A 25559-nucleotide genomic window follows, 5' to 3' on the forward strand; every position below is an offset into this window, starting at 1 on the left:
CCCGGAGTGTGTTCTCCGATGTGCCAAGAAGGTGAGGAGTAGTAAGTGGGAGAATTCGGTAGTGCGTATCTACCAGGACTGGAGTGCGGAGGTGGCCAAGGGGAGAGCCGGGTTTAACCGGACGAAGGCGGTGCTTCATGGAAAGCAGGTGAAGTTCGGCATGTTGCCGCCTGCGCGCCTGTGGGTCACCTACAAGGACCGCCATCACTACTTTGAGTCCCCGGAGGAAGCGTGGGCCTCTGTGCAGGCTGAAAAGCTGGACTCGAACTAGAGATTGGGGGCTGTGGGAGTTTTTCTATTTTTGTATCATTGTTTATGCTGTAGCGGGTTATTCTGTTTGTTTCTGTTTTTTCTCTCGCTTTCGGATGATGTGGGTTATGGTTTTGTGTTCTAAGGTGGGTACTGGGGTTTGTGGTTGATCTGTGTCTTTGTTTGTACGGAGTCGGTGGTTGGGTTGGGACTGCGGTTTGGGAGCTGCGTTGGTGGGGTGGGGCAGTGTGAAAGCGCGGGCTTTTCTCTCGTTTCCCGTGCTGCGGGACGAGGGGGTGGAGCTGGTGGCGAGGGGCGTGGTTATTAGGCCGGGTTTCCCGCGCTGAAGCGGTGCCAAGGAGCTGATGCAGGGGAGGAGGGGGGACCTCATATCGGGAGGGGTCAGAGTTAGAGCGGGAGCTGCCGGGGTCAGCAGAAGTCAGCTGGCTCACGGGAGTACTATGGAGGGAGCGTCGCGGCTAGGAGGGGTCCTAGCTTTGAGGGGGGCGGGGGGATACCGGGTTGCTGCTGGATTGGCCAGGGAGGAGTTGGTGCGGGTCGGGGGGGTCGGGGTGAGGTTCTATCACCGTGGGATACGGGCCGGGTGGGTGCTGGCCAGGGGCGAGCAGTCGATGGGCTATGGCTAGTCGATGGGGGAGGGAGGTGGGGTTCCCCCTGATCCGGCTGATTACGTGGAACGTGAGGGGGTTGAATGGGCCGGTTAAGCAGGCCCGGGTGTTTTCGCATCTGAAGGGGCTGAAGGCGGACGTGGCCATGGTCCAGGAGACCCACCTGAAGGTGGCGGACCAGGTCCGTCTGAGGAAGGGGTGGGTGGGGCAGGTTTTCCACTCCGGGCTCGACTCGAAGAACCGGGGGGTGGCGATCCTGGCTGATAGTGGCGGCAGATATGTGATGGTGAGCGGTAAGCTGCAGGGGGAGAGGGTTGTGTTGGTTAATGTGTACGCCCCAAATTGGGATGATGCCGGTTTCATGAGGCGTATGTTGGGCCGCATTCCTGGCCTGGAGGTGGGGGGCTTGATCATGGGGGAGGACTTCAATACGGTGCTGGATCCCCTACTGGATCGTTCTAGTTCAAGGACAGGCAGGAGGCCGACGGTGGCAAGGTGTTGAGGGGGTTTATGGACCAGATGGGAGGAGTGGATCCCTGGCGGTTTGGGAGGCCGAGGGCTCGGGAGTACTCTTTTTTCTCCCATGTGCACAGGGTTTATTCCCGCATTGATTTCTTTGTTTTGAGTAGGGGACTGGTCCCGAGGGTGGAGGAGGCCGAGTATTCGGCTATTGCGATTTCGGACCATGCTCCGCATTGGGTGGATCTGGAGATGGGGGAGGTGCGGGACCAGCGCCTGGACGTGGGGTTGTTGGCTGATGAGCAGGTGTGTAGGAGGATTCGGGGATGTATCAAGAGATACCTCGAGGTCAATGATACTGGAGGAGGTCCAGGTGGGGATGATGCGGGAGGCTCTGAAGGCAGTGATTAGAGGGGAGCTGATCTCCATCCGAGCCCATAGGGAGAGAGGGGAGAGGAGGGAGAGGGAGAGACTGGTGGAGGAGCTGTTGAGTGTGGATAGGAGGTACGCGGAGGCCCCGGAGGAGGGATTGCTGGGGGAGAGGCGTAGCTTGCAGGCCAAGTTTGATTTATTGACCACCAGAAAGGCGGAGACACAGTGGAGGAAGGCGCAGGGAGCGGTCTATGAGTATGGAGAGAAGGCGAGCAGGATGCTGGCGCACCAGCTTCGTAAGCGGGACGCGGCTAGGGAGATTGGTGGAGTGAAGGATAGAGTTGGGAATGCGGTGAGGCGGAGATTGTGGGGGCATTGGATGCGGAGAAGGCCATTGACAGGGTTGAGTGGCGGTACTTGTGGGAGGTGTTGGAGAGGTTCGGGTTTCGGGTGGGGTTTATTAAATGGGTGAGGTTGCTGTACGAGGCCCCGATGGCGAGTGTAGCGACACATGGGAGGAGGTCCGAGTACTTCAGGCTCCACCGTGGGACGAGGCAGGGGTGCCCCCTGTCCCCCTTGCTTTTTGCACTGGCAATTGAGCCTCTTGCCATGGCTCTCAGGGAGTCGAGGAGGTGGAGGGGTTTGATGCGAGGTGGGGAGGAGCACCGAGTGTCGCTGTATGCGGACGACTTGCTGTTGTATGTAGCAGACCCGGTGGGGGGAATGCCGGAGGTGATGGAGATTCTTACTGAGTTCGGGAGTTTCTCGGGATATAAATTGAACCTGGGCAAGAGTGAGCTGTTTGTCCTACACCTGGGAGATCAGGAGGAGGGGATTGGTAGGCTCCCGCTAAAGAGGGCAGTGAGGAGTTTTAGGTACCTGGGGGTTCAGCTGGCTAGGAACTGGGGGACTCTGCACAGGCTCAATTTTACTAGGTTGGTGGAGCAGATGGAGGAGGAATTTAAAAGGTGGGACATGCTGCCGTTGTCGGGTAGAGTACAGTCCGTTAAAATGACGGTGCTCCCGAGGTTTTTGTTTTTGTTTCAGTGCCTCCCCATTTTTGTTCCGAGGGCCTTTTTTAGGAGGGTGAACAGCAGCATTCTGGGATTTGTTTGGGTGCACGGGACTCTGAGGGTAAGGAGGGTCTTTTTGGAGCGGGGCAGGGATAGAGGGGGGCTGACGCTGCCCAACCTCTCTGGGTACTATTAGGCGGCTAACGTCTCGATGGTACGTAAGTGGGTAATGGATGGGGAGGGGGCAGCATGGAAACAGATGGAGATGGCGTCTTGTGGAGGCACGATCCTGAAGGAACTGGTAACGACGCCGCTGCCACTCCCTCCAACGAGGTACACTACGAGCCCGGCGGTGGCAGCTACCCTCAAAATTTGGGGGCAGTGGAGGCGACACAGGGGGGAAGTGGGGAGCTCGGTGGAGGCCCCGCTGCGGGGGAACCACCGGTTTATCCTAGGGAACATGGATGGCGGGTTCCTGGGGTGGCACAGGGCGGGCATTAGGAAGTTGGGAGACCTGTTTACTGACGGGAGGTTCGCGAGCCTTGGTGAACTGGAGGAGAAGTTTGAGCTCCCCCCGGGGAATATGTTGAGGTACCTTCAGGTCAAGGCGTTTGCTAGGCGACAGGTGGAGGGGTTCCCTTTGCTGCCCCCGTGGGGGGTAAGGGATAGGGTGCTTTCGGGGGTGTGGGTCGGGGATGCCAAGGTGTCTGACATCTACCAGGTAATGCAGGAAGTGGGGGAGGCATTGGTAGAGGAGCTGAAGGCTAAGTGGGAGGTGGAGCTGGGGGAGCAGATTGAGGAGGGGACATTGGCGGACGCCCTGAAGAGGGTGAACTCCTCCTCTTCATGTGCAGGGCTTAGTGTCATCCAGTTCAAGGTGCTGCACCGGGCCCACATGTCCGGATCTAGGATGAGTAGGTTCTTTGGGGGTGAAGACAGGTGCGTCAGGTGTTCAGGGAGTCCAGCGATCCATGCCCATATGTTCTGGGCATGCCCGGCACTGGAGGAGTTCTGGAAAGGGGTGCCGAGGACGGTGTCGAGGTTGGTGGGATCCAGGGTCAAGCCAGGCTGGGGACTCGCGATATTTGGGTTTGGGGTGGAGCCGGGAGCGCAGGAGGCGAAAGAGGCCGATGTCTTGGTCTTTGCGTCCCTAGTAGCCCGGCGGAGGATCTTGCTGCAGTGGAAAGATGCAAGACCTCCGAGCGTGGAGACCTGGATTAATGACATGGCGGGATTCATTCAGCTGGAGAGGGTCAAATTTGCCCTGAGGGGGTCGGTACAAGGGTTCTTTAGGAGGTGGCAGCCTTTCCTCGACTTTATGGCTCAACGATAAGGTACTAGGTCAGCACCAGCAGCAACCCGGGGGGAAGGGGGGAAAGGGGAGGGGGGTTTAGGGGGATAGTTAATTTGCTTATTGTTAATTTATTTTGTTGTTTATTGGGGTTGGGGTGGTGGGGGGGGGGGGGGGGGTGTTTGTTATATGCGTTGTTACGGGTGCCGGGGGGTGTTTATTACTATTATTGTTATTGTTATTATTGTTTTGTTGATATATATTTTTCAAAAAATTCCAATAAAAATTATTTAAAAAAATATATATTGTAAATCACAAGTGAGCGAGGTTTTGGGGCGACGGACCAGGATTCGGTGATGTACACATTTGTGTGGATGAACAAAGGGCAGGGAGGGATTGCAGTTGACTGTAGTTCCAAGTCAGGGTGGTGTGTGACTTGGAGGCGGTTGTGTTACCCGTGCACCGGCTGCCCTTGTCCTTCTAGGTGACAGAGGACGTGGTTCAGAAGCTGTTGAATGGTGAGCTGCTGTGAGTTTTGAATTAGAGGCTATCATGGGGGTAACAGTAATGATTTAGGTTTGGATATTAGGCTGGAAGTGGAAATACTCTAGTTTATTGTAGTTAACAAGGAAACAAAGATAATCATTGAAACATAAGGCCCAAAGGTGTTTGGTGTGTCTACCTGCAAAGATAGAACGAAGGCTCTAGATCATGAGAGCCCGCAGAGCGCCTGCGATCCATACAATAAGCGACAGTTCCCCCGCCCCCACCCCCGGGCACGCACTCTGCCACTCGCAGAAGGGCTGGAGGCGCAGACGCAGATGGGCTGGAGGCGCAGACGCAGTAGGGCTGGAGGTGGGACGGGTGTTGCGCGGACGCAGAAGTGCTGGAGGCGCGAACGGGCGAGGCGCAGAAGACGCGCGACAGGTGTTATTGCGCAGACGCAGAAGGGCTGGAGGTGCAGACGGGCCTGAGGCGCAGAAGGGCTGGAGGTGGGAAGGGTGTTGCGCAGGCGCAGAAATGCTGGAGGCGCGGACGGGCTGTAGATGGGACGGGTGTTGCGCTGACGCAGACGGGCTAGAGGCGCTGACGGGTGTAGCGCAGACGCAGAAGTGCTGAAGGCGCGGACGAGTGTTGCGCAGACGCAGACGGGCTGGAGGCGCGGACGGGTATTGCGCAGACGCAGAAGTGCTGGAGGCGCGGACGGGTGTTATTGCACAGACGCAAGGGGCTGTTGGCGCATGAGGGTGTGGATAAGGTGGTTGAAGGTGCGGATTTGGGATCAATTGCACGAAGGACCATTTCTAGATTATTTTTGAAGCATTTTATCCGTACGTCAAGCCAAATACAATTAACTTTTTTTTTCAAACCTGATCTATAATTTTGGTATGTAGCTATACTATCCATCGGTGCTGCACCGTTGGTATAAGTTGAAGCATTAACTTTCTTCTTGTTTAAATCCCTCCTGTTAAATACCAGTCTGACACCCAAGTACAGGAATGTACAGAAATCTCTGATTAAGAATTGGGAAAAATGAAGCCATTGTTTTCCGTCCCTGCCACAAACTGTTCCTGCGCCATTAAATCTATCCATCTCCCAGGAACTTGTCTGATCCAGACTGTTTGCAACCTTGATGTCAAAGTATTGCATGCGAGTTGAGCTTTTGACCATGTATCTGCACTGAGTCCACCAATATAACATCAAACTCTGCATTACTCCCAGTACCACTCGCAAGTGAGTATAGAAATAGGATAGACGTGTGGCCGAAGTGATGGTGCAGGTGAAAGGTCTTTAGGGCCGGTTTTGGGGAAATTGGGACCTGTACAGGCTGGATGGGTTGAATTTGAACAGGGCATGGACGTATTTATCTGCCACTGCTACTGGGCAGGGTGTAACCTAACTAGGCAGGTGTGAGAACCAGGAGGTAGTATTCAAGACAAAGACAAAGGTGCACAAATAATTGGGAGAGGTAGCATTAGAGTAGGAAATAATAAGATATTAAGTGTGGTCAAAGTAAGAAGGTATGAAACAAAGTCAAAATTAGGATTACAGCACATAGGCTGTAAGAGAGACAAAACTGGATACTGTTGCATCTTTCAACTAACAGTACAAAATAAGTAGATTGCTGTAGTCTGTGGCTTTGATGGAAAATTAACAGAGTTTTATTTAATAGGTGTTAACTATACAAGATTTGGTACTAGACTCCAAAAGCCCACAAAGTAGCCAATGATGTCACATATGTCACGTGACTTGGTTTTTAAAAAGACATTACACAACTATGATAACCCACATATATAACATCCCTCCCCCTTCTAAGGCCCAACACAACTAATAACTGGTATTGTAACATAGCCATTTACATCTGTATACAAGTGTAGGCATCATATTATCACATTGTACTAACACAGGCAATACTCAATGCGGGCCACAAAGTATGTGGTGAATATGTTCGAAAAGTTGGTGGGAGAGATGTGTCTTTGATCGACCTCCCAAGGTGGATTGAGCACACAGGGCATTGAGGAGGAAGAGGACGAAGGCCGGGGGGGGGGGGGGGGGGGGGACAGCCGAGGTTGAGGAAGGGCTGGGTGGGTTAGGTATTCAATTCGGGGTTGGATATGAAGACAAGAGAGGTGGCAATGTTGAGTAATAAGAGAGTGGCATTTGAGGTGGGGAATATAGTGACAGGCCCTGGGGGTAGATTTGTGAGGGGGAGGTTGGAGGGTGAATGTGTACGCCCCAAATTGGAATGATGTCACGTTTATGAGTTGGGTTTTGGCAAGGATCCCGGTCCTGGACATACACCGGCTGATTATAGGGTGGGGGGGATTTTAATATGGTGCTGGACCCGAGGTTGGACCAGTTGTGTCCCAGGTCCCTGAAGGTGTCGGCCATGGCAAAGGAGCTGTTGGGGTTTATGGAACATGTGGCGGTTTGAGAGGCCGAGGGTGGGGGAATTGTCGTACGACTTGCACGTTCACCACATGCACATGCACTCCCGGATTGATTTCTTTATCTTGGACAAGGCATTGTTGGCAGGGGTGGTTGTATTGGAGTATTCAGCGTTCGTGGTGTCTGACCACGCGCTACATTGGGTGAAATTACAGGTGGCAAAGGGGAGTCCCCAGTGGCTGCAGTGGAGATTGGATGTGGGGTTATTGGCGGATGAGGAAGTTTGTGAAAAGATATGGATTGGGTATCCCGAACTACATACAGCAGAATAAGACGGGAGATGGGCTGCAGGCAGTAGTAAGGTGGGAGTTTATCTCGATCTGGGCCACATAAGAGAGGACTGAGAGACTGAGGTTGGTGGAGACCATTCTGAGGGTTAACCGGAGGTACTTGGCTGTACCTGAAGAAGTGCTGTTGAAGGAGATACAGAAGCTCCAGATGGAGTTTGGATGTGTTTCCACGGGAAAGGCAGTAGGGTGCCTGCGCAGGGCCAGAGGGGCAGTATCTGAATTTGTGGAGAAAGCCAGCGGGATGCTCGTGCATCAGCTGAGGAGGCAAGTGGCAGCGAGGGAAATTGGACGGATGAAAGTGGGAGGCATGGTAGCACAGTGGTCAGCACTGTTGCTTCACTGCGCCAGGGTCTCAGGTTTGATCCCTGGCTTGGGTCACTGTTTGTGTGGAGTTTGCACATTCTCCCTGCGTCTGCGTGGGTTTCCTCCAGGTGCTCCGGTTTTCTCCCACATGTCCCGAAAGACGTGCTGTTAAGTAATTTGGACATTCTGAATTCTCCCCCTGTGTACCCTAACAGGTGCCGTAATGTGGCGACCAGGGGCTTCTCACCATAACTTTATTGCAATGTAAATGTAAGCCCACGTGTGACAATAAGATTATTATTATTAAGATTATTATTAAAAATGATAGGGGGTACGGTGGTAACGGAGGCAGAACAGGCGAATAGAGTATTTGAGCCTTTTACTGGAAATTGTTCAGCTTGGAGCCTAAGATGGGGGATGAGGGCATGAGGCGATTTTTGGATGGGCTGGAGTACCTGAGGGTGGCAATATTTGGAGTGTCGGAGGATCCGGGAGTACAGGTGGGGAGAGTTACCCGTTGCCTCTCGGATAGCCTGGAGCAGGATTTTGTTGTGTCGGCGGAAATTGGAGGGCAGCACGGTAGCATTGTGGATAGCACAATCGCTTCACAGCTCCAGGGTCCCAGGTTCGATTCCGGCTTGGGTCACTGTCTGTGAGGAGTCTGCACATCCTCCCCGTGTGTGCGTGGGTTTCCTCCGGGTGCTCCGGTTTCCTCCCACAGTCCAAAGATGTGCAAGTTAGGTGGATTGGACATGATAAATTGCCCTTTGTGTCCAAAATTGCCCTTAGTGTTGGGTTGGGTTATGGGGATAGGATGGAGGTGTTGAACTCGGGTAGGGTGCTCTTTCCAGGAGCTGGTGCAGACTCGATGGGCCGAATGGCCTCCTTCTGCACAATTCTATGATCTATGTGCAGGGATATGAGGGAGGGTTTTGGCAGAGTTCCTGCATTTAGAGAAAATCAAGTTTGCATTTGGGGGGCAGAGGAGGGGTTCACCTAGAGGTGGAAGCTGTTCATCGATATTTAGAGTATTGAGTCGTTTTGGGGGGGGGGGGGTATTTTCTGTTTGGGCTGGGGTTCTGGGTGAAGTGTTAAGAAAGGTGGTGCAGGCGCTGGGGTGGCTGCAGGTAGAGCGGGGAGGGGAGAGATTTTTTGGGGGGGTGTAAGGATGTTGTTGCTATTGTTATGGTTAGTTTTATTTTTCTTTGTTATGTATATATTTGAAAATGCTCCAATAAAATATTTTAAAAAAAGAAATGGGAGAATTCATAACAGGGAGCAAAGAAATGGCTGAGGAACTAAATCCGTTCTTTGCTTCTGTCTTCACAAAGGAAGACAGAAATAATGATTCTGAGAAACATAAATTTTAGTGAGGAGTTGAAGGCAATTTAGAGAGAACTGGTTTTCGGGAAATTAATGTGATTGAAGCGGATAAATCTCCAGGGCCTGATAATCTTCATCCCAGAGTACTTAAGGAAGTATCCCTAGAAATCCATTGGCGGTCATTTTCCAAAATTCTTTGGACTCTGGAATGATTCCTACAGATTGGAGGATAGCTCATATAACCCCGCTAATCAAAAAGGGAGGTAGAGAGAAAACAGGGAACTATAGACCAGTGAGCCTAATCTCAGTAGTAGGGAAGTTGTTGGAGACTATTATCAAGGATTTTGTAGCACAACATTTGGAAAGCAGTGGTATAATCAGACAAAGTCAGCATGGATTTACGAAAGGGAAATCATGCTTGACAAATCTGTAATTCTTTGAAGATGTAACTAGTAGAGTTGACCAGAGAGACCTGGTGGATGTGGTTTATTTAGACTTTCGGAAAGCTTTCGACAAGGTCTCAGATAGCAGAAACAAAAAGTGTGAATAAATGGGTCTTCCGATTGGCAGGCAGTGACTAGTGGGGTACTGCAGGGATCTGTGTTAGGACCCCAACTCTTTACATTATATATTAATGATTTGGATGGGGGAACTAAATGTAGTATTCCCAAATTTACAGATGATACTAAGTTGGGTCGGAGGGTGAACTGTGAGCGGGGATGCAGAGGTGCTTCAGCAGGATTTGACAGGCTGAGTGAGTGGGAATATGGATGGGCGATGTAATATAACGTGGATAAATGTGAGGCTATCTGCTTCGGTAGCAAAAATAGGAAGGCGCATTATTATTTGAATGGGTGTGAATTGAGAGAGGTGGATACTCAGCGAGACCTTGGTGTAGTTGTGCATCAGTCGCTGAAAATAAGCGTGCAGGTACAGCAGGCAGTAAAGAAGGCAAATGGTATGTTGACCTTCAAACCGAGAGGATTTGAGTATAGGAATAGGGATGTTTTACAATTGTATAGGGCACTGGTGAGGCCACATCTGGAGTATTGTGTGCAGTTTTGATGTCCTTATCTGAAAAAGGATGTTCTTGCTATGGAGGGAGTGCAGCGTAGGTTTACCAGGGTGATCCCTGGATGGCGAGACTGTCATATGAGGAGAGACTTAATCAGTTACGATTATATTCATTGGAGTTTAGAAGAGTGAGAGGGGATCTCATAGAAATGTATAAAATTCTAACAGGATTAGACAGGGTAGATTCAAAAAGAACATTCCCGATGATGGTAAAGTCCAGATCTAAGGATTGTAGTTTGAGGATAATTGTACTTAAGAATGCAGGACCTTCATCACTTATGATATTTTATTGGCTAAAATGTAATAATGGAACCTCTGAATATTATTTCTGGTTCTCTTGAGTCTTCATCAAAAGAGCCCATCGAGCCAAAATGTCCTGGCATTTTCAGTGTCGGAATGCTCTTCCTCTTGGCTTAATTCAGTGGTCTAGTTAATTCAAGATGTATTACCAATTTAAACAGCTTTCACTCAACAGCTATAACTTGCATGAAAGTCATAGGGCAAAAGTCTGTTTCCCAACGGCAATTTTGTAATCGGTAATCCGTCAGAAAATCCATTTTTACGACTGGATCGGGGGCGGCACCCCTTTTACGGAGGTTGTGCATGCTCCGCCCCCTCCAAAAGGGCGTAATCGCGGCGTGTGGCACACGCCGTTGGGACGGCCTCAGGACGTCAGCTGAAGGCCCTTCCCCGATGCTCCGTCCCTGATTGGCCAAGTTCACGACCACACCATTCACTCATGGAACCCAGCGTGGTGGCTGCTGACTGTGTCCAGCGCCACCATAGTCGAGCGGGAGCCATGCTGCTGGCCGGGGGGCTTCCGTGAGGGCTGGGAGGACTGGTGGGGGGAAGCCACAGGGTGGCGAGGGGGTGTCCAGGGGGGCACTATCTGGCAAGACTCGCCCGTCTGCGCATGGCCTGCTCCATGTTGTACGGCGCGACCTCTGCAGTCGTCACCGTGCGCATGTGCGGCCACGGACCTGGCAATTCTCCGGCCATTTATTTTGTGGAAGCGGGTGTTTTACATGGCGCGGCTGCTAGTCCGTCACCGGTTGGAGGATCGGTGCCGGGGCAGTGCCGATCTTTCCCACTTAAAATGCCATGGATCCTGTGGACATGGTTTCAAATTTGAGAATTTAGCCCATGATCTTTTGTTCTCTGCACCGCCCTACCTCCGTTTCTTACTGTACTGCACGTGGCGAGCCCCGCAACCTGACTCCGGATTGCTGTTTTAAATTCGGTACAGGCCTTCCATTGAATTTGTGCTCCAAAGTCTTACCCGCTCTGATGCCAGCAATCTTTGACCTTCTGTTAATCAGTTGATCAATTGATCTGCTGAAGCTACTCCACTCCATACGATTTTCATAAAATAATTTTTGTTTTCTTCTGATCCATTCATTGTCACCAATTATCCTTTTGTAAACTGTTGTAACTTTTGATTAACAGTACAAACAAAATTTTTTTAAAATAAATTTAGAGTGCCCAATTCATTTTTTCCAATTAAGGGCAATTTAGCATGGCCAATCCACCTACCCTGCACATCTTTGGGTTGTGGGGGAGAAACTCACGCAAGCACACGGGCGAGAATGTGCAAACTCCAGACGGACAGTGACCCAGAGCCGGGATCGAACCTGGGACCTCGGCGCCGTGAGGCAGCAGGGCTAACCCTCTGCACCACCGTGCTACCAATACAAACAAAATTAATTGCTGTAGCATGTGGCTTTGATGCAAGATTAACAGAGTTTTATTGAATAGGTCTTCCCTGTACAAGGTTTGATACTAGACTCCCCAAAAGCCCACAAAGTAGCCAATGATGGCACACATGTCATGTGATTCGGTTCTTAAGGAGACATTGCATACAACTACAATAACCCACATATATAACCGGTATTAAATATTCTTGGTAACAAGGTGTTCAGGAAAGAAGGGAGGAGAGGCGCAGTATTGATTAAGGAGAACATTAGAGTGCTGGAGAGAGAGGATGTACTGGGAGCAAGGTCAGAATCTTTTTGACGAGAGCTAAGAAATACAGACATACCATTATAACGCTCTGTGCATTCTATATAGGCTACCAACTAGTCGGAAAGGTGGAGATGAACAAATTTTCAAAACTATTACAGGAACGTGCAAGATTTATAGAGTAGTTATAGTGGAGGGGTTCTTTAATTATCCTAATATAGACTAGGCTAGTAATAATGTAAGGCCAGGATGGGGCAAAAACCTACAGCATGTTCAGAATGGATTCTGATGAAAGCTCATCATCCTGAAACTTTAACTCTCTTTGTCCTCTCACATATTGACTAGCTGGATTTTTCCAGCTTTTTCTGTTTTTATTTCAGATTTCCAGCATTAACAGTATTTTAATTTTGCACCTTGTTTGGGTAGTGTTTGTGGGGAACCTGTGGAGTTGAGATCACTAAATCGTACAAAGTTGATGAGGGACACCTTTAGTGGGACTGGTGGGTGTCCACTTGTGTATTATCCTTTCCCCCATTTCTGGTAAACCTGCAAGGTCTACAGAACGTTGGTTTGCCAATTCATGCATGAGGGTTCTGAATTGCTGGATTCATCAGGAGGGCAGTGGAGCTGCTGATGAGTTGGAATTCCAGCAACAACTAATGATATATTATCCTTTCTTGCAGCAAGATGAATAGGGACTTAAGATATTGGAAGGAAGCAGCAACTGTGATCTTGGCTGCAGGTGTTCGAAATAACCTTGTGAATACAAGTGCCACCAGTACACAAACCTGTCGGCCTCCACTTTCGGTGCCTAAACGAGAGAGAACTTTGACTTATTCAAGGTTGGAGACAGCTTTGTTTGATTATGCCGTGCTTATGTTACAGCGGAGTTCAAAGAGCAGCTTCATGCCTCACGCTCAGGTATTCCCAGGTGGTACAGTCGACCCTTCTGACTTTTCCAATGAGTGGATCCAGATGTTCCAGCCATTTTGTGAGCCACCCAACTTTAAAATAGGTGCGGTCAGGCAACCTGCGAAGAGACCTCCAATTTTTGCAATGGACCGGAGAAAGTTGGGATCTGAAATCCCTGGAGAGGTAGCTTTCCGTATTTGTGCTATTCGAGAAACCTTTGAAGAATCAGGGATTCTACTTGTCAAACCAAATGCCCCTGATAAATATTTGAAAAGTCAAGAGGCCATACAGTATGATCAAAAAGAACTTGCAATTTGGAGACCACTTCTACAGAAAAATGCAGAAAATTTTATGAAACTGTGCAGAGAGCTAGACTGTATACCAAATATCTGGGCATTGAAGGAGTGGAGTAATTGGCTAACCCCCACTTTCGTGAAGGGAAAGAGGTTTGATGCTGTGTTCTTCATTTGTTGTTTGCAAGAGATTCCTTTTACATTGCATGATGGCCGTGAAACCATCCAGCACAACTGGATGTCCCCTCTTGATTTTATTGAGGGCTACAATTCAGGGAAATTCTATGTCCCTACCCCGCAGTGGTATGAGCTGGGCAGGCTCTGCCGATTACCCCATCTCCAAGAACTGCAGCAATTCAGCCAAGATCGTGCTTCGGATGGCTGCGAGCGATGGTTTCCAATTCGTCTAGTTGCTTCTGATGGCTCCGCAATTCTGTACCCTGGGGATGAACTTTATCCAGAGGATCCAGATTACACAGGGGAAAGGGAGATGGACATCAGTTCCTCGAAAACTCTGGAACAATTGCGGCTGGAGGTTACCAGGCTGCACCGAATAGAATTGAGAGATCAGCATAATACTGCGCTGTATGTAAATATTGAGCCTCCATACAAACATGTCCACCCACTAACCATGAACACATAACTTTGTGGACATCTGTAACTTGTCTGATTACTATGCAAAAAATTTGTGTGAAATAAATAACTGATTATTCTTGAAAATTATCAAATTTATTTTTTGAATTATTTTTCAAATCGAACAGTGAGGGTAAGAAAATGTAAAAAGCAAAACACGCGCACTTGGCAAGACCAATGTACAACAGTTCCAAAATTTGCAGCTATTAATGGAAAAATGTCTGGAGGCTCAGGGGTTGCAGATCCAAGAGAACACAGCGATAGAGTGGTGGCACTGGAGACGGAGGTGGGGCTCTTAGGAGACCTTTGCGAGACGAGACCAGAGGTGGAGGAACCGGAAAACAGGTCGAGGAGGCAGAATCTACGAATAGTTGGCCTGTCTGAAGTAGTGGAAGGTGTGAGTGCCACAATGTACGGTTCGAGGATGCTGGCGGGGCTGGTGGCGGAGGGGCTGCTGGACAAGGCCCCTGAGGTGGACAGAGCACACATGTCTCTGAGGCAGAAGCCAAGAGCTGGGGAGCCACTGTGGGCGGTGATTATGAGACTTCACAAGTTTGTGGAAAAAGAGAAAATCTTGCAACTGGCCAGGGAGAAGCGGAACTGCGAATGGGAGGGGAACAAGGTCCGAATATTCCAGGACATTGGAGCTGAACTGGCAAAATGGCATGCAGGGTTCAACAGGGCCACGGTGGCATTATATTGACAGGAGATCAAGTTTGGGGTGCTCTACCTGGCGAAACTATAATAAATTATGAAGGCTGGGAATATTATTTTCAGACCCCAGAAGCAGCCAATGACTTAATCACGGAGCACAATCTGGTGGAGAACTGAATAATTTTGGGAATGGAGGTGCTGGCACTCTGGAGTAATGGAGAATACTGGTAGAATGAGGGTTGGAGGGAGGTTTTTTTTTCTTCCGATGTGGAATAGCTTTCTTTTTTCTGTTGGGTTGGCAAGGGGTAGCAGGGGTGAAAAGTCTGTAAGGGTGCGACTGTCCTCCTGTGGCTGTGATTTTTCTTTTTGTTTGTCTTTGGGGGAGGTGATCTGTGGTTCATGATGAGTCTTTGTTTGGGGAGAGGGGAAGATCCACGAGGAGCCTTTTTCACAGAACAAAGGTGGGGGAGGAATAGCGGTCAGTAGGAGGAGCCTTTTGGCAGGAGTTGCCACACTGACAGGTAATGCTTGTGAACATAAGTGAAGTGGGGGAGAATGCCGAGAGAGGTGGCCATAGGGGTGATGGACGGGGGGGGGGGGGGGGGGGGGGAGATGCAACGTGGCGAGGTTGGAGAGGAAACATGGTCGGGGCGGAGAAAAAGGTCATCTTGAATGGGCCAGGTACAGGGTGAAATTAATGGGGATAGAACCGAAGGGGAGATGACGAATGGTAGAGGGGAATGGAGGCGTAAGCTCTTTGTAAGGATGATAACATGGAACGTGCAGGGGCTCAGTGGAACGGTGAAAAGATCTTGGGTCTCTGCACACCTAAGGAGTTTAAAAGCGGAGGCAGTCTTTCTGCAGGAGACTCACATCCACGTGAAGGACCAGGTTTGACTATGAAAGGGATGAGTTTGTGTCCGGTGCCTCCAGAAAAGTGAGATTGCGCATAATGGCAAAGGCTACTGGCCCACACGCGGTCAGCAGAATGATCCGTTGCTTTTCATCCGGAATTATGTCGGTTGCTCTAAAGAAGTACTTAATCCGCTCTACATATTGGGTCCAGTCTTCCACTGCAGGGCCAAAAGAATCCAACTTTCCGAATAAAGGCATTTTGCCTGTCAGTGGCTTACCCGCAATATGTGGCAGCTGCTGATGAGCAGGTTTCTTCGGGTCGTTCAGTTTTCCTCGTCGCCCCTGTAATAAGTCCACGGAGGCAAAAGTCCCGTCACCAGAATTCCTTTTATTTACAAACCCAACACCTGAACAACCATGATCATTCAGTCTGCTGTCTACACCGGGAGTGCAGAGGATCCGATACTCCCTGTTATATACACAGAAAGCGCAGCTGTGTGAAAACCATGATTTCGAGCTGGGGGGGATAAATGGTATGTATAGGAAGTGGAGAGAAGTGGGGCTGGTAAAGGTGAGGGATCTGTACCTAGAAGACGGGTTTGCCAGTATAGAGGAACTGAAGGATAGGGTAGAGCTCCTGAGAAGAAGTGAGTTTAGGTACCTGCAGGTAAGGGACTTCGCCCGGAAGGTTTGGAAAGAGTTCCCCAGATTGCCGAGGTACACCTTGTTGGAGCGACTGCTGCTTCCAGATGTGGAACGGGAGGGCAGGATCGGAGACATATACGGGTGGCGGGAAGAGCAGGGAGGTGAGCAGGTGGTGAAGATTATGGAGAAGTGGGAGGAGATAAAACTGGGGCGTTTGAAGTGCTACGAAGGGTAAATGCGACTCATGCGCAAGGATGAGCCTGGTACAGTTCAAGGTGGTACACAGGGTACATATGACACGGGCAAGAATGAGTGGGTTCTTCCAGAAAGTGACAGAGAGTGTGGGCGGGAATCAGTAAATCATGCACATATGTTCTGGGCTGCGAAAAGTTGGAGAGATTCTGGGCAGGAGTGTCCGTGGCGCTAACAAGGATAGTGAGGGGGAAGTTGAGCTGGATGCAATGGTGGCGATATTTGGGATATTGGAGAGGCCGGATCTGATGGAGGGGAGAAAGGCCGCCGCCTCTCTGATTGCCCAGTGAAGATTTCTGTTGATGTGGCAGTCAGTAACGCCACTGCGGGGTGGGGGATGAAGCCATTTAAGATAGCCACCTGCAAAGGACCATGGGAATTATAGCCAACCCAGGACTCAGACAGATACAGCACCTATGAGTATCTAAAACACAGGTGGCCAGGCCTGATCGAAACCCCCGCTCGTTTGCATTTCAATGGTCCATATTCCCAGGAAAATAGAACTCCAATCAACCAACCAGTACAGCCACAGACTGATTGGCGCCACTCCCCTTACTCAGAAAGCCCAACTGCCAAGGTCAATGGCCGCTAAGGACCCGCCGAGCTACCAAGGCACCCGCCCCTTTATTGGCCGAAATCGAAGACAGTGATCAGAGCCCTGTCGAACTATGGGGTCTAAGGTTAATGACCGCCCCAAAGAGCGCGAAATCCCAGAGGGATAAAAGAGAGAGCAGTCACGTGTTGTGTCTCTTTTGGATCCGGCCTGTGCCAGCCCAATTGCAGCAGGAACAGCCAGCTAAGTTCAAGACCAACGATCGCTACCTGATGGATGAGCCCAGCAGAGACAGAGCCACTTTCTTCAAACCAGCCAAGTGAAATCCAGATAAAGGCCTTATCCATTTGCACAGTGCCAGTCGCCCTGAAGTTAAGTATAGGTTATTGTAGCTGTTGGTGTAGTTGAAGTTTGCGTGTCGACATAACCCTTGTGTATGTAATTAAACCATCTTTTGAACTAACTAACTGGTTGTGTGGTCATTTGATCAATATAAGGGAAAGGCTTGTGGTTCACCAACATCATTAATATTAGCAACAGTATTGGCGAAGCTGTTGGGATCGAAACAGGCAACATTATTGACGACCTCTGATGGGATTCGATTAGAAGTGACTTTGTCACTCCGAGAGAACCCACAAACTTTGAATCCAATTGCGAAAAAGAGAAAGAACCACAAGTGCAGGTCCCATATCAACTAAATAACCAAATTTCTGAAGTGTGTATGAACCCGCATGCATACCGAACAGGAAGAGTAAGGTAAACTTGTTAGAATTGTGTACAACTATTGAGGGATTGTCAGCCGGAAAATAGCTTAAGCCATACCTGCCGTTGAAATCGGCACCTTATTCGCCTGTCTGAAATTAAAAGTAGAGAAAGAGATAAGAGAAGTTATGGCCACTAAAGCAGTAGAAAGATTGATGAATTCACAGGAACCCGAGGTCGCAGCAACCAACAGAGCAGAGCAATGCTCCTTATGGGAGCAAGAGTTAAGGAAATATTTAAAGGGGAAAGATGGCCCCTTTGGTCGAATTTTTGCGCTAATGATGAGTCAGGTAATGATGAGTCAGGTCCAAGAAAGATAGGACAAACTTGGTGGGAGAACTTAGGCGAGGTCCACAAGAAAAATGTCAGGGAAAGTCTGAAAGCCGATGGCAATAGTGTCCTGTTTGGCACAGTTGCAAGGCACAGAGGAGGTCGTGAAGACGCTCTGTAGGCAGTTAATTGAGAAGGAAGAAAAGAACGAGGGAAACAGTAATGAAAGCGAGAAGATAATTGAGCAACTCCGGGAACAGTTAGCAGCTAATGATAATGGCCGATCTAAAACGGCACATCAATCTTGTCTGGGTCACCTGGGTAGCTTCCAGACCCAATACAATAAAGCCGACCAAGATACACAGCGTGCAGTCCTGGTCAGAGCAGAAACAGAACAACAGGTTGCCCAGCTAACTAGCAAATGCGCAGATTTAAAAGCAGCTTTGGGAGCGCTCCACAGCTCCACTAAGGAACAGAGGCAGAGTACCGTTGACCATGCTAAATGCTGACAGAAGATAGAAAAGTTACAGTCGCTGCTCTCAGTACAGAATGGCTTCAGGTACACTTTCGGGCAGGATTTAGATGAGGAAGATGCTTCCGATTGGCAATAGTTAAACAAAAGCACCCAAAGATACGTAGAGGACACGGGAAATGAAAATCGAGGCCCCCACGCCCCAAAAGAAAAGCACTCGCAGCACCGACTGCACAGGCAGCACCCCCCCCCCCCCCCCCCCACTCACAATTTGACCCCCATGAATCCGGTTACCACACAACGCAGGTCATCGGATCAGGATGAGCCTGATATCGTTTACACCACCCCACTACCCTGTGGTGATATTACCACTGTAGTGATGTGTACTTGCAGTAGGGGGATGTATGCCTGTACCTGTAATACAGGTTCCTCCGGTAAGCCCCTGCCGGCTAGCTCCGCCCACAGGGAGCTTGTGTATAAATATGCGTATGAGTCACTCAGACCCTAGTCTACAGTTGCAGATGGAGGAATAGCACCGCACAGCAATAAAGCCTCTATTGTACATGTCTCTCGTCTTTGAGTATAATTGTTAGCGCTACATACCCATAACCCAATTAAGAGAAGCTTGCACGAAAATTAGTCCATCCCAGCCCACTGCGGACCCGCGCAGCTTCTTTGAGGAGGTGCGCCAACAAAAGGTTTTTTACGGCCTGGATTAGTGAGAGGAAGTAAAGCTAATAGTTATGAGCCTTAGCCAGTCCGTAAGGTCAGCTTTGCCAGAACCCCAAAATGTAGCAGGAGGAACTCTATAGGAAATGAAAACAGCCATATTAGATGGGTTTGGTATGTTTCGGCGTAGCCCATTTGGCATAGCTGATTCGGCGTGGCCTATTCGGCGTCAGGGAAATAATTGGACTATTCGGCGCAGCCTTTTAGGCGCCAGGACATTTCGACGTCATCAGCATCTCTATATTTAAAATATTTAAACTGTCTTTAAAATTTTGCAAATACTATATTATAAAAAACAATTAATTAAAAAGCTATTTAATCTTAGAAATTACTTCTTCATTTTGTAATTATGAGCAATACCCCTCAGGAATTCAATAGGATCTAATGATTCAACTTCCAATATGACTTTATTGATCCGTTCATCAGCATCTCTATATTTTTTTAGCTTTTTGTGGGGGCAGATATCCAGCTGTCAACTTATAGAAGTCGGTCTCAAATTAGGTTCGATGGTTTTAAGTAACTCAAATAAACGAAAATAAGTTACTCTTTGTTTGTTAGGAAGCAGAGCATAAACTATAGGATTAACTCCATCAGGCTTCTTAGCCGATATAACATACACCTGATGAAAAAGACTAGGCGCAATAGTGAAAGTCCCGTCAACAAACCAAATTTCTGAGTAGACTAAATGTTGCAGCCAGCTTATTCTACCAAATACTAATATCCTATTATTGCTTTCTCCAGTGTCTCCCAATAAGAATTTCTCTTCCACACCCAGTTGGATTAGCTGGTGCCTTGTTTAATAATTTTCGATTCCTAGCTATAAGTTTTCGCATTGCAGGCAAGTCTGGAGCTAAGGCTAAACTAGCTTGAGAAGCGCCAGCCAAACATTCATTTACCACAACGGTTCGTGGCTCGAGAGTTTCAACACTTCTTTGTTTAACAGTTGTTTTTATCTTTTCAACCTCTATTTTTGCGGCAGATGCTTCATGGGTGTGTTCATTCAACTGGCGAATAACTTTTCCATCCTTCATGTGCAATCTCACTTTACATCGATCTTTCTGTTCGCCAAAACTTTAATTCAGGATCACCTTTGCTCGTTGCGTCAAAAATAAAAAGGTATCCATCGTGTATCACTTTGTTTCTTCCACGTTTTGATAAAATATTTGCTTCCATTTGGAATAAAAGGGTTTAGACGACTGAAAAATATTAAGCTGCACTGAAGGAAATCACTGAAGGAAGCTGCACTGAAGCTTATAATTGGACTATTTGGACTCATATGAGAGCTAATTGGACTATTTGGCAATTAGAACTATTACGACTAGAATAGCTCATTTGAATGAGAGAGAGAGAGAGAAGCTGCACTGAAGGAAATCACTGAAGGAAGCTGCACTGAAGCTTATAATTGGACAATTTGGCAATTAGAATAGCTCATTTGAACGAGAGAGAGAGCTAATTAGAACTGGACTATTTGGCAGAAAACGACTATAACGACTAATTTGACGCTGAAACGTCCCTCTGCCGAAAAATTCCTCCGTCGAATCGGCTACGCCAAATGGGCCACGCCGAACTGGCCACGCCAAAACGTCCCATTCCCGTATTAGATGTCATCGAGTATAACAAAGGAGATCCAGTCGAGAGTTTAAATCACTGCAGGCAAATGAAGGGAGAACATCCGACCACATTTGCTGGTCACCTATGGATTAATTTCATGGCAGTCTACGGACAATGGAACTGCGCACACCTAAATGAGGAGGACACCACTAAATGGTCCCACACCTTAGTCTCGCATGCCACAGACGCCGGTCAAAAGGCTTGTGTAAACTATGACCCCGCAGACCACACACACAATGAAGTTTGGGTTTTGAAACGACTTTCCAGAGAATGGGAACAAACCCTATACTGACGGACAGATCAGGACGAGATAGAAGCAAATATGCATCCAGTTAGGACTAGCCAGGACTCAGCATGGATAAACGAGGGTCGACATGAGGGACAGCACCCAGAGCACAGTCACCACGAGGTTGGTACAATTGTGGGCACATGGGACATTGCACCTGCGATTGCTGACAAAACCCCCCGAGCCAGCACCGATACCAACAACCAAAACCCCCCACCTAAGAACAATGTTAGGCCCATGCATAATGTTAGCGCCCGTTCAGGGTTTAATTCCACAGATTGACGGTGTTCGGACTCCCCAACTTGGGTCTATGACACGCACTGGGACAAATCAGCCAGACCAGTCATTACAGGCACAGTCCGGGGACATACAGTCGATTTCCTTTGGGACACAGGAGGATCCCGTTCCACTTTGAACTCCTCCACCATGTTTCAACAGGACAAACGGCCCACCACAGACACCATCACCCTGAGTGGATTCACCGGCCACATACAGCAAGGATATATCACAGCTCCCGTACCCATTCAGATAGGGAACATTAGCACCAGACACCCCGTTGTTTTAGTTGACTTACCCCAAACAGCAGAGCACATTTTAGGCATTGATTTTATGAGCTCCCAGAACCTTTCGTTTTTTCCCAGTAAACAAATGTGCCTGGCGAATGGCCAAAACAGCGAGGGTTCCCGCTATGCTCACAGTATGGTGATTATGAAAACAGGATTTGCTCAGTAAGGGACGATTGGTTTAATCCGCAAACAATTAGTGCAGATCAGACGATTAGAGAGGTCCTCATAAAACACAAAGCTTCATTCAGACAGCACAAACACGATTGTGGGAAGATCCCAGGTACAATAAAGATTTCAGGTCCCAATCCAAAGCCGCAAAAGCAATACGGTTTCCCACAGCAAACTGAGGGTGAGATTTCGAAAATCATTAACAGTTTGTTAGACCAAGGAGTTATTCGACTCGTAGCGTCCACAAATAATGCCCCAATTTGACCTGTAAAAAAGCCGGATGGTTCATGGCGACTAACGATCGAGACTGAGAACTTAATAAGGTAACCCCTTTAGCAGCCACCACTGTTGCCACAAGGCCCGAGACCATGCTCAAACAGGGAGTACAGGCAAAATACTTCACAGTGCTGGACATTAGCAATGGCTTTTGGTAAATCCCGTTAGACAAGGCCTGCCAGTGTAAGTTTGCATTTACGTTTCAAGGGCAGCAGTACACGTGGACATGCCTCCCACAAGGATTCCATAACTCCCCCTCCATTTTCCACCGACAATTGGCCAACGGACTTTCCAAATGCCTCATACAATATGTAGATGATCTGCTCTTGCAAACGGACACAAAAGAGGAACACGTAGAGCTTTTATCGAAATTACTAGGCCGACAGCAATCCATCGGATGTAAGGTCAACCCCAAAAAAGCCCAGATTTTAAAGGAAAAGGTTCTTTATTTAAGCACCATCATCACCCACGGGAAGAGAGAAATTGAGCAAATTGGGTCAATCGTTGAATTGCCCCTGCCCCAAAATGTAACTGCACTCCGGTCATTCCTAGGTTTGGTAGGATCTTGCAGAAATCTTACAGATGGTTTTGCCACGAAAGCAGCTCCACTCTCAGAGCTCCTTAAAAAGAACGCCCCATGGGGATGGCTTCTGCAGCACACAGACGCCATCGATGAATTAAAATGCGCCCTAGGCACAGCCTCCGCTTTACCAGTTCCAGACCCAGACTTGCCCTATGCCATAGAAGTAGCAACTACCGACCGAACCCTATCAGCAGTACTCCTGCAAGAACTACATGATCACTTAGAACCCGTAGCCCATGCCTCAAGAGTATTAGACCCCGTACAGCAAGGATTCTCAGCCTGCGAATGGCACTTGCTTGCAGTCTTTTGGGCAGTACAGTACTTTGCGTACATCACAGGCCTCAGGCCAGTAACGATCTTGACCGAGCACACCCCCACGCAATTATTACTAGACAGTAGATTAAAGGACGGTTCAGTCAGCCAAATCAGAGCAGCTCCCTGGACACTACCATTACAAGGCAGGGATTTTACGGTAAAACACACCAAGACCCACACATTTCTGGCTGATAATCTCCAATATGCAGGGACCCTACATGAGTGCCAGATCATTGCAGTCCAACACCACACAGCACCCTTTATCCCAAAATCACTACGCCCACGAGCAGGCAGTAAGACACAGAATTCCCAAACCACAGGGAATACTTTAAAAATGTATGTAGACGGTTCCTCCACAATCGAAAATGGAGTTAGAATTACTGGTTGTGGAATTTACGTGGAAGACGCACCCACTAGAAGAGATCTCTTTAAAATTGCCCGGCCACCTAGCCCCTCTTTGGCACCGCGACAACTCTTGCAGACTAGCACGGCACAACGATTTGGATTACCGATGGCCCACGCGGCCAAGGCACAGGAACGGTGGACATGAGTCTGGCAGCCAGGAGACGGTGATGATTCAGATACTGACTCTCGTTTCGGTAATGCTTTACAATACTGTTTGGTACAGAACCCTGAGATGTCCAGATGATAAGAAAGAGACACCCACTAAGTATTAAGGTGTCCAAGTTCTGATGGAACCTGCCCGCCTTTTTCCTTCTTTTTTCTACTACATTGTTTTAATTCATGTCGCCCGACACAAAATTACTATTCTGATTCGAGGGTACGATACCCAATGTCAGTTAAAGGTCTGTCAAGAAACAGATCACTGTTCTCCCAGTCTTTAGGCCCAGTTTCCACATGACTACAAACTCTTACCCTCCATCCAGGTCGCCCAGGTAGGGAGTAACGGCACTCGTCCCCGCCCTACCTGAGGACCCCAAATGCATCCGGTCAGTTAAGCTCGGGTAGTGGAGTAACGGCACTAAACCCTGCCCTACCCGGGGATTCCACCCATTCTTATCCCGCAGCGGCCCACACGCACCTCATGTTCCCGTCACTTCATACACTCTGGAATGGTTCTCTACACTCTGCAGTTTTTGGCAGGCCTTAGTTTCACCTTCTCTGTTCTCCCTTTGGTGGTGGTATAAAGAATGCATTTTGCCGCGTTCCATGTGCTCACCCCTTCTTTCCTTTACCTTCCGCGAGCCCCTGGTCGCTCCCCACCTGCTATTTACACATATGGCACAATTGATTGCTATACATGCTGCTACACGTGAACTACCTCTGAACCTTGGTGAAGATAAGCCTCAGCCACCACTGGTTGCAAGTAAAGAAAAGACTTGTCGAAGAAATTGTCCGCCCATTCCCCGCATCAACCACAAGCTGTGAGAGTCTCTGTACTTTAAAAATTTGCATTTCTTGTCTCTCCAAAATGGTATTTTTTTTTAAGTGAGGGAGTCACACATGGTGACAATCATAACAGGTGATTGGAGTAAGGAGAGAAAGACTAATAAAATGAGATATTAACCAAAGATAATAACAGATACTATGCTTCCCCCCCCCCCCCCCAGGATTACCTGGAAAACAGAAAACACAGAATGAAGCAAGGACTGCTGACATGCGTTTGGATCATCGCTGGACTTCTTCAACTGCGCGCGCAACGGACTTTTGTTACAAACCCCACACCAGCCCCGAACACTACCACACAACAGGCCACCACCAGCCTGGACACTATACCACACATAAAGACAGACATCAAAACCCCCACCTGGTGATAAAACATTGCCAAATGGAACCCCCTTTCATACATAGTTGAGGACCTTCTAGTAATTACAATAATCTGCAGTGTCAGACACTCCGACTCCGTAAATGTGGAGCAAAAGCTTCCCACTCCCCGATATTTCCAGTCCGACCCCCCCCCCCCTTCTTTAGAATTCAACAAAATTAAATTCATGTACCAATTGCTGCTAAGAATAAAACATGTACCTCTTTAACTTTATTAGGATTAAATAGAAATGTCATGCCGCTGTTTTAAATTTGTACTGTATATACGTTCTTTGATATTCACCAGCAGCATGAGAGTAGCTTAGATAGTATTAGCTAGAGATCAACTGTGTGGATAAATTAAATGTTTTATAGTGACCTAGATTATAGTGACCATTAGAGATGAATTAATTTATGAATGTATTAATAAAATATCAGGTAAATGTCCCAAATCATAAGATAGAGCAGAGTAGAACCTTGCCTTGATTAAGGGTGACTGGTCCACCAAGGATGAACAGGGATCGATAGTGTGATCCACCACACTTCGTGTTCAGGATCAAGAAGACGGGATGTAGCCACCTAAGATGGCCACCTGCAAAGGACCATGGGAATTATGGCCAACCCAGGACTCAGACAGATACAGAACCAATGTGTATTTGAAACACAGGTAGCCAGGCCTGATTGAAACCCCCGCTCATTTGCATTTCAATGGCCCATTTTCCCAGGACAATAGAACCCCAATCAAGCAACCGGTACAGCTACAGACTGATCGACGCCACTCCCTTTACTCAGAAAGCCCAACTGCCAAGGTCAATGACCGCTAAAGACCCGCCCAGCTACCAAAGCACCCGCCCCTTTACTGACTGAAATCGAAGACAGTGATCAGAGCCCTGTCGAACTATTGGGTCTAAGGTTAAGGACCACCCCAAAGAGCGTAAAAACCCTGAGGGATAAAAGAGAGCACAGCCATGTGTTCTGTCTCTTTTGGATCCGGCCTGTGCCTGCCCACTTGCAGCAGGAACAGCCAGCTAATTTTAAGACCAACGATC

The 25559-nt window shown here is 48.6% G+C and overlaps 1 protein-coding gene across 7 annotated transcripts in view; it reads left to right on the forward strand.

Moving 5' to 3' along the window:
- The first annotated feature begins 4516 nt into the window (after nucleotides 1–4516).
- nudt19 (nudix (nucleoside diphosphate linked moiety X)-type motif 19) overlaps nucleotides 4517–25559 on the forward strand; it is a 40988-nt gene continuing 19945 nt past the window's right edge. Inside the window, exons 1-2 of one of the 7 annotated variants that reach the window (XM_038803002.1) lie at nucleotides 4517–4531; nucleotides 12595–13730. In XM_038803002.1, coding sequence (XP_038658930.1) covers nucleotides 12599–13730 — 1132 coding nt within the window. In that variant the 5' untranslated portion in view covers nucleotides 4517–4531; nucleotides 12595–12598. Of the gene's footprint in view, nucleotides 4532–4844; nucleotides 4869–4897; nucleotides 5006–5212; nucleotides 5282–5324; nucleotides 5345–5731; nucleotides 5748–12594; nucleotides 13731–25559 lie in introns of those variants that run through there. The other 6 variants (XM_038803000.1, XM_038802996.1, XM_038802999.1 and 3 more) reach the window with 6 other exon arrangements.

Source organism: Scyliorhinus canicula, chromosome 7 (genome assembly GCF_902713615.1).
Source record: "Scyliorhinus canicula chromosome 7, sScyCan1.1, whole genome shotgun sequence".
Taxonomy (NCBI): Eukaryota; Metazoa; Chordata; class Chondrichthyes; order Carcharhiniformes; family Scyliorhinidae; genus Scyliorhinus; species Scyliorhinus canicula.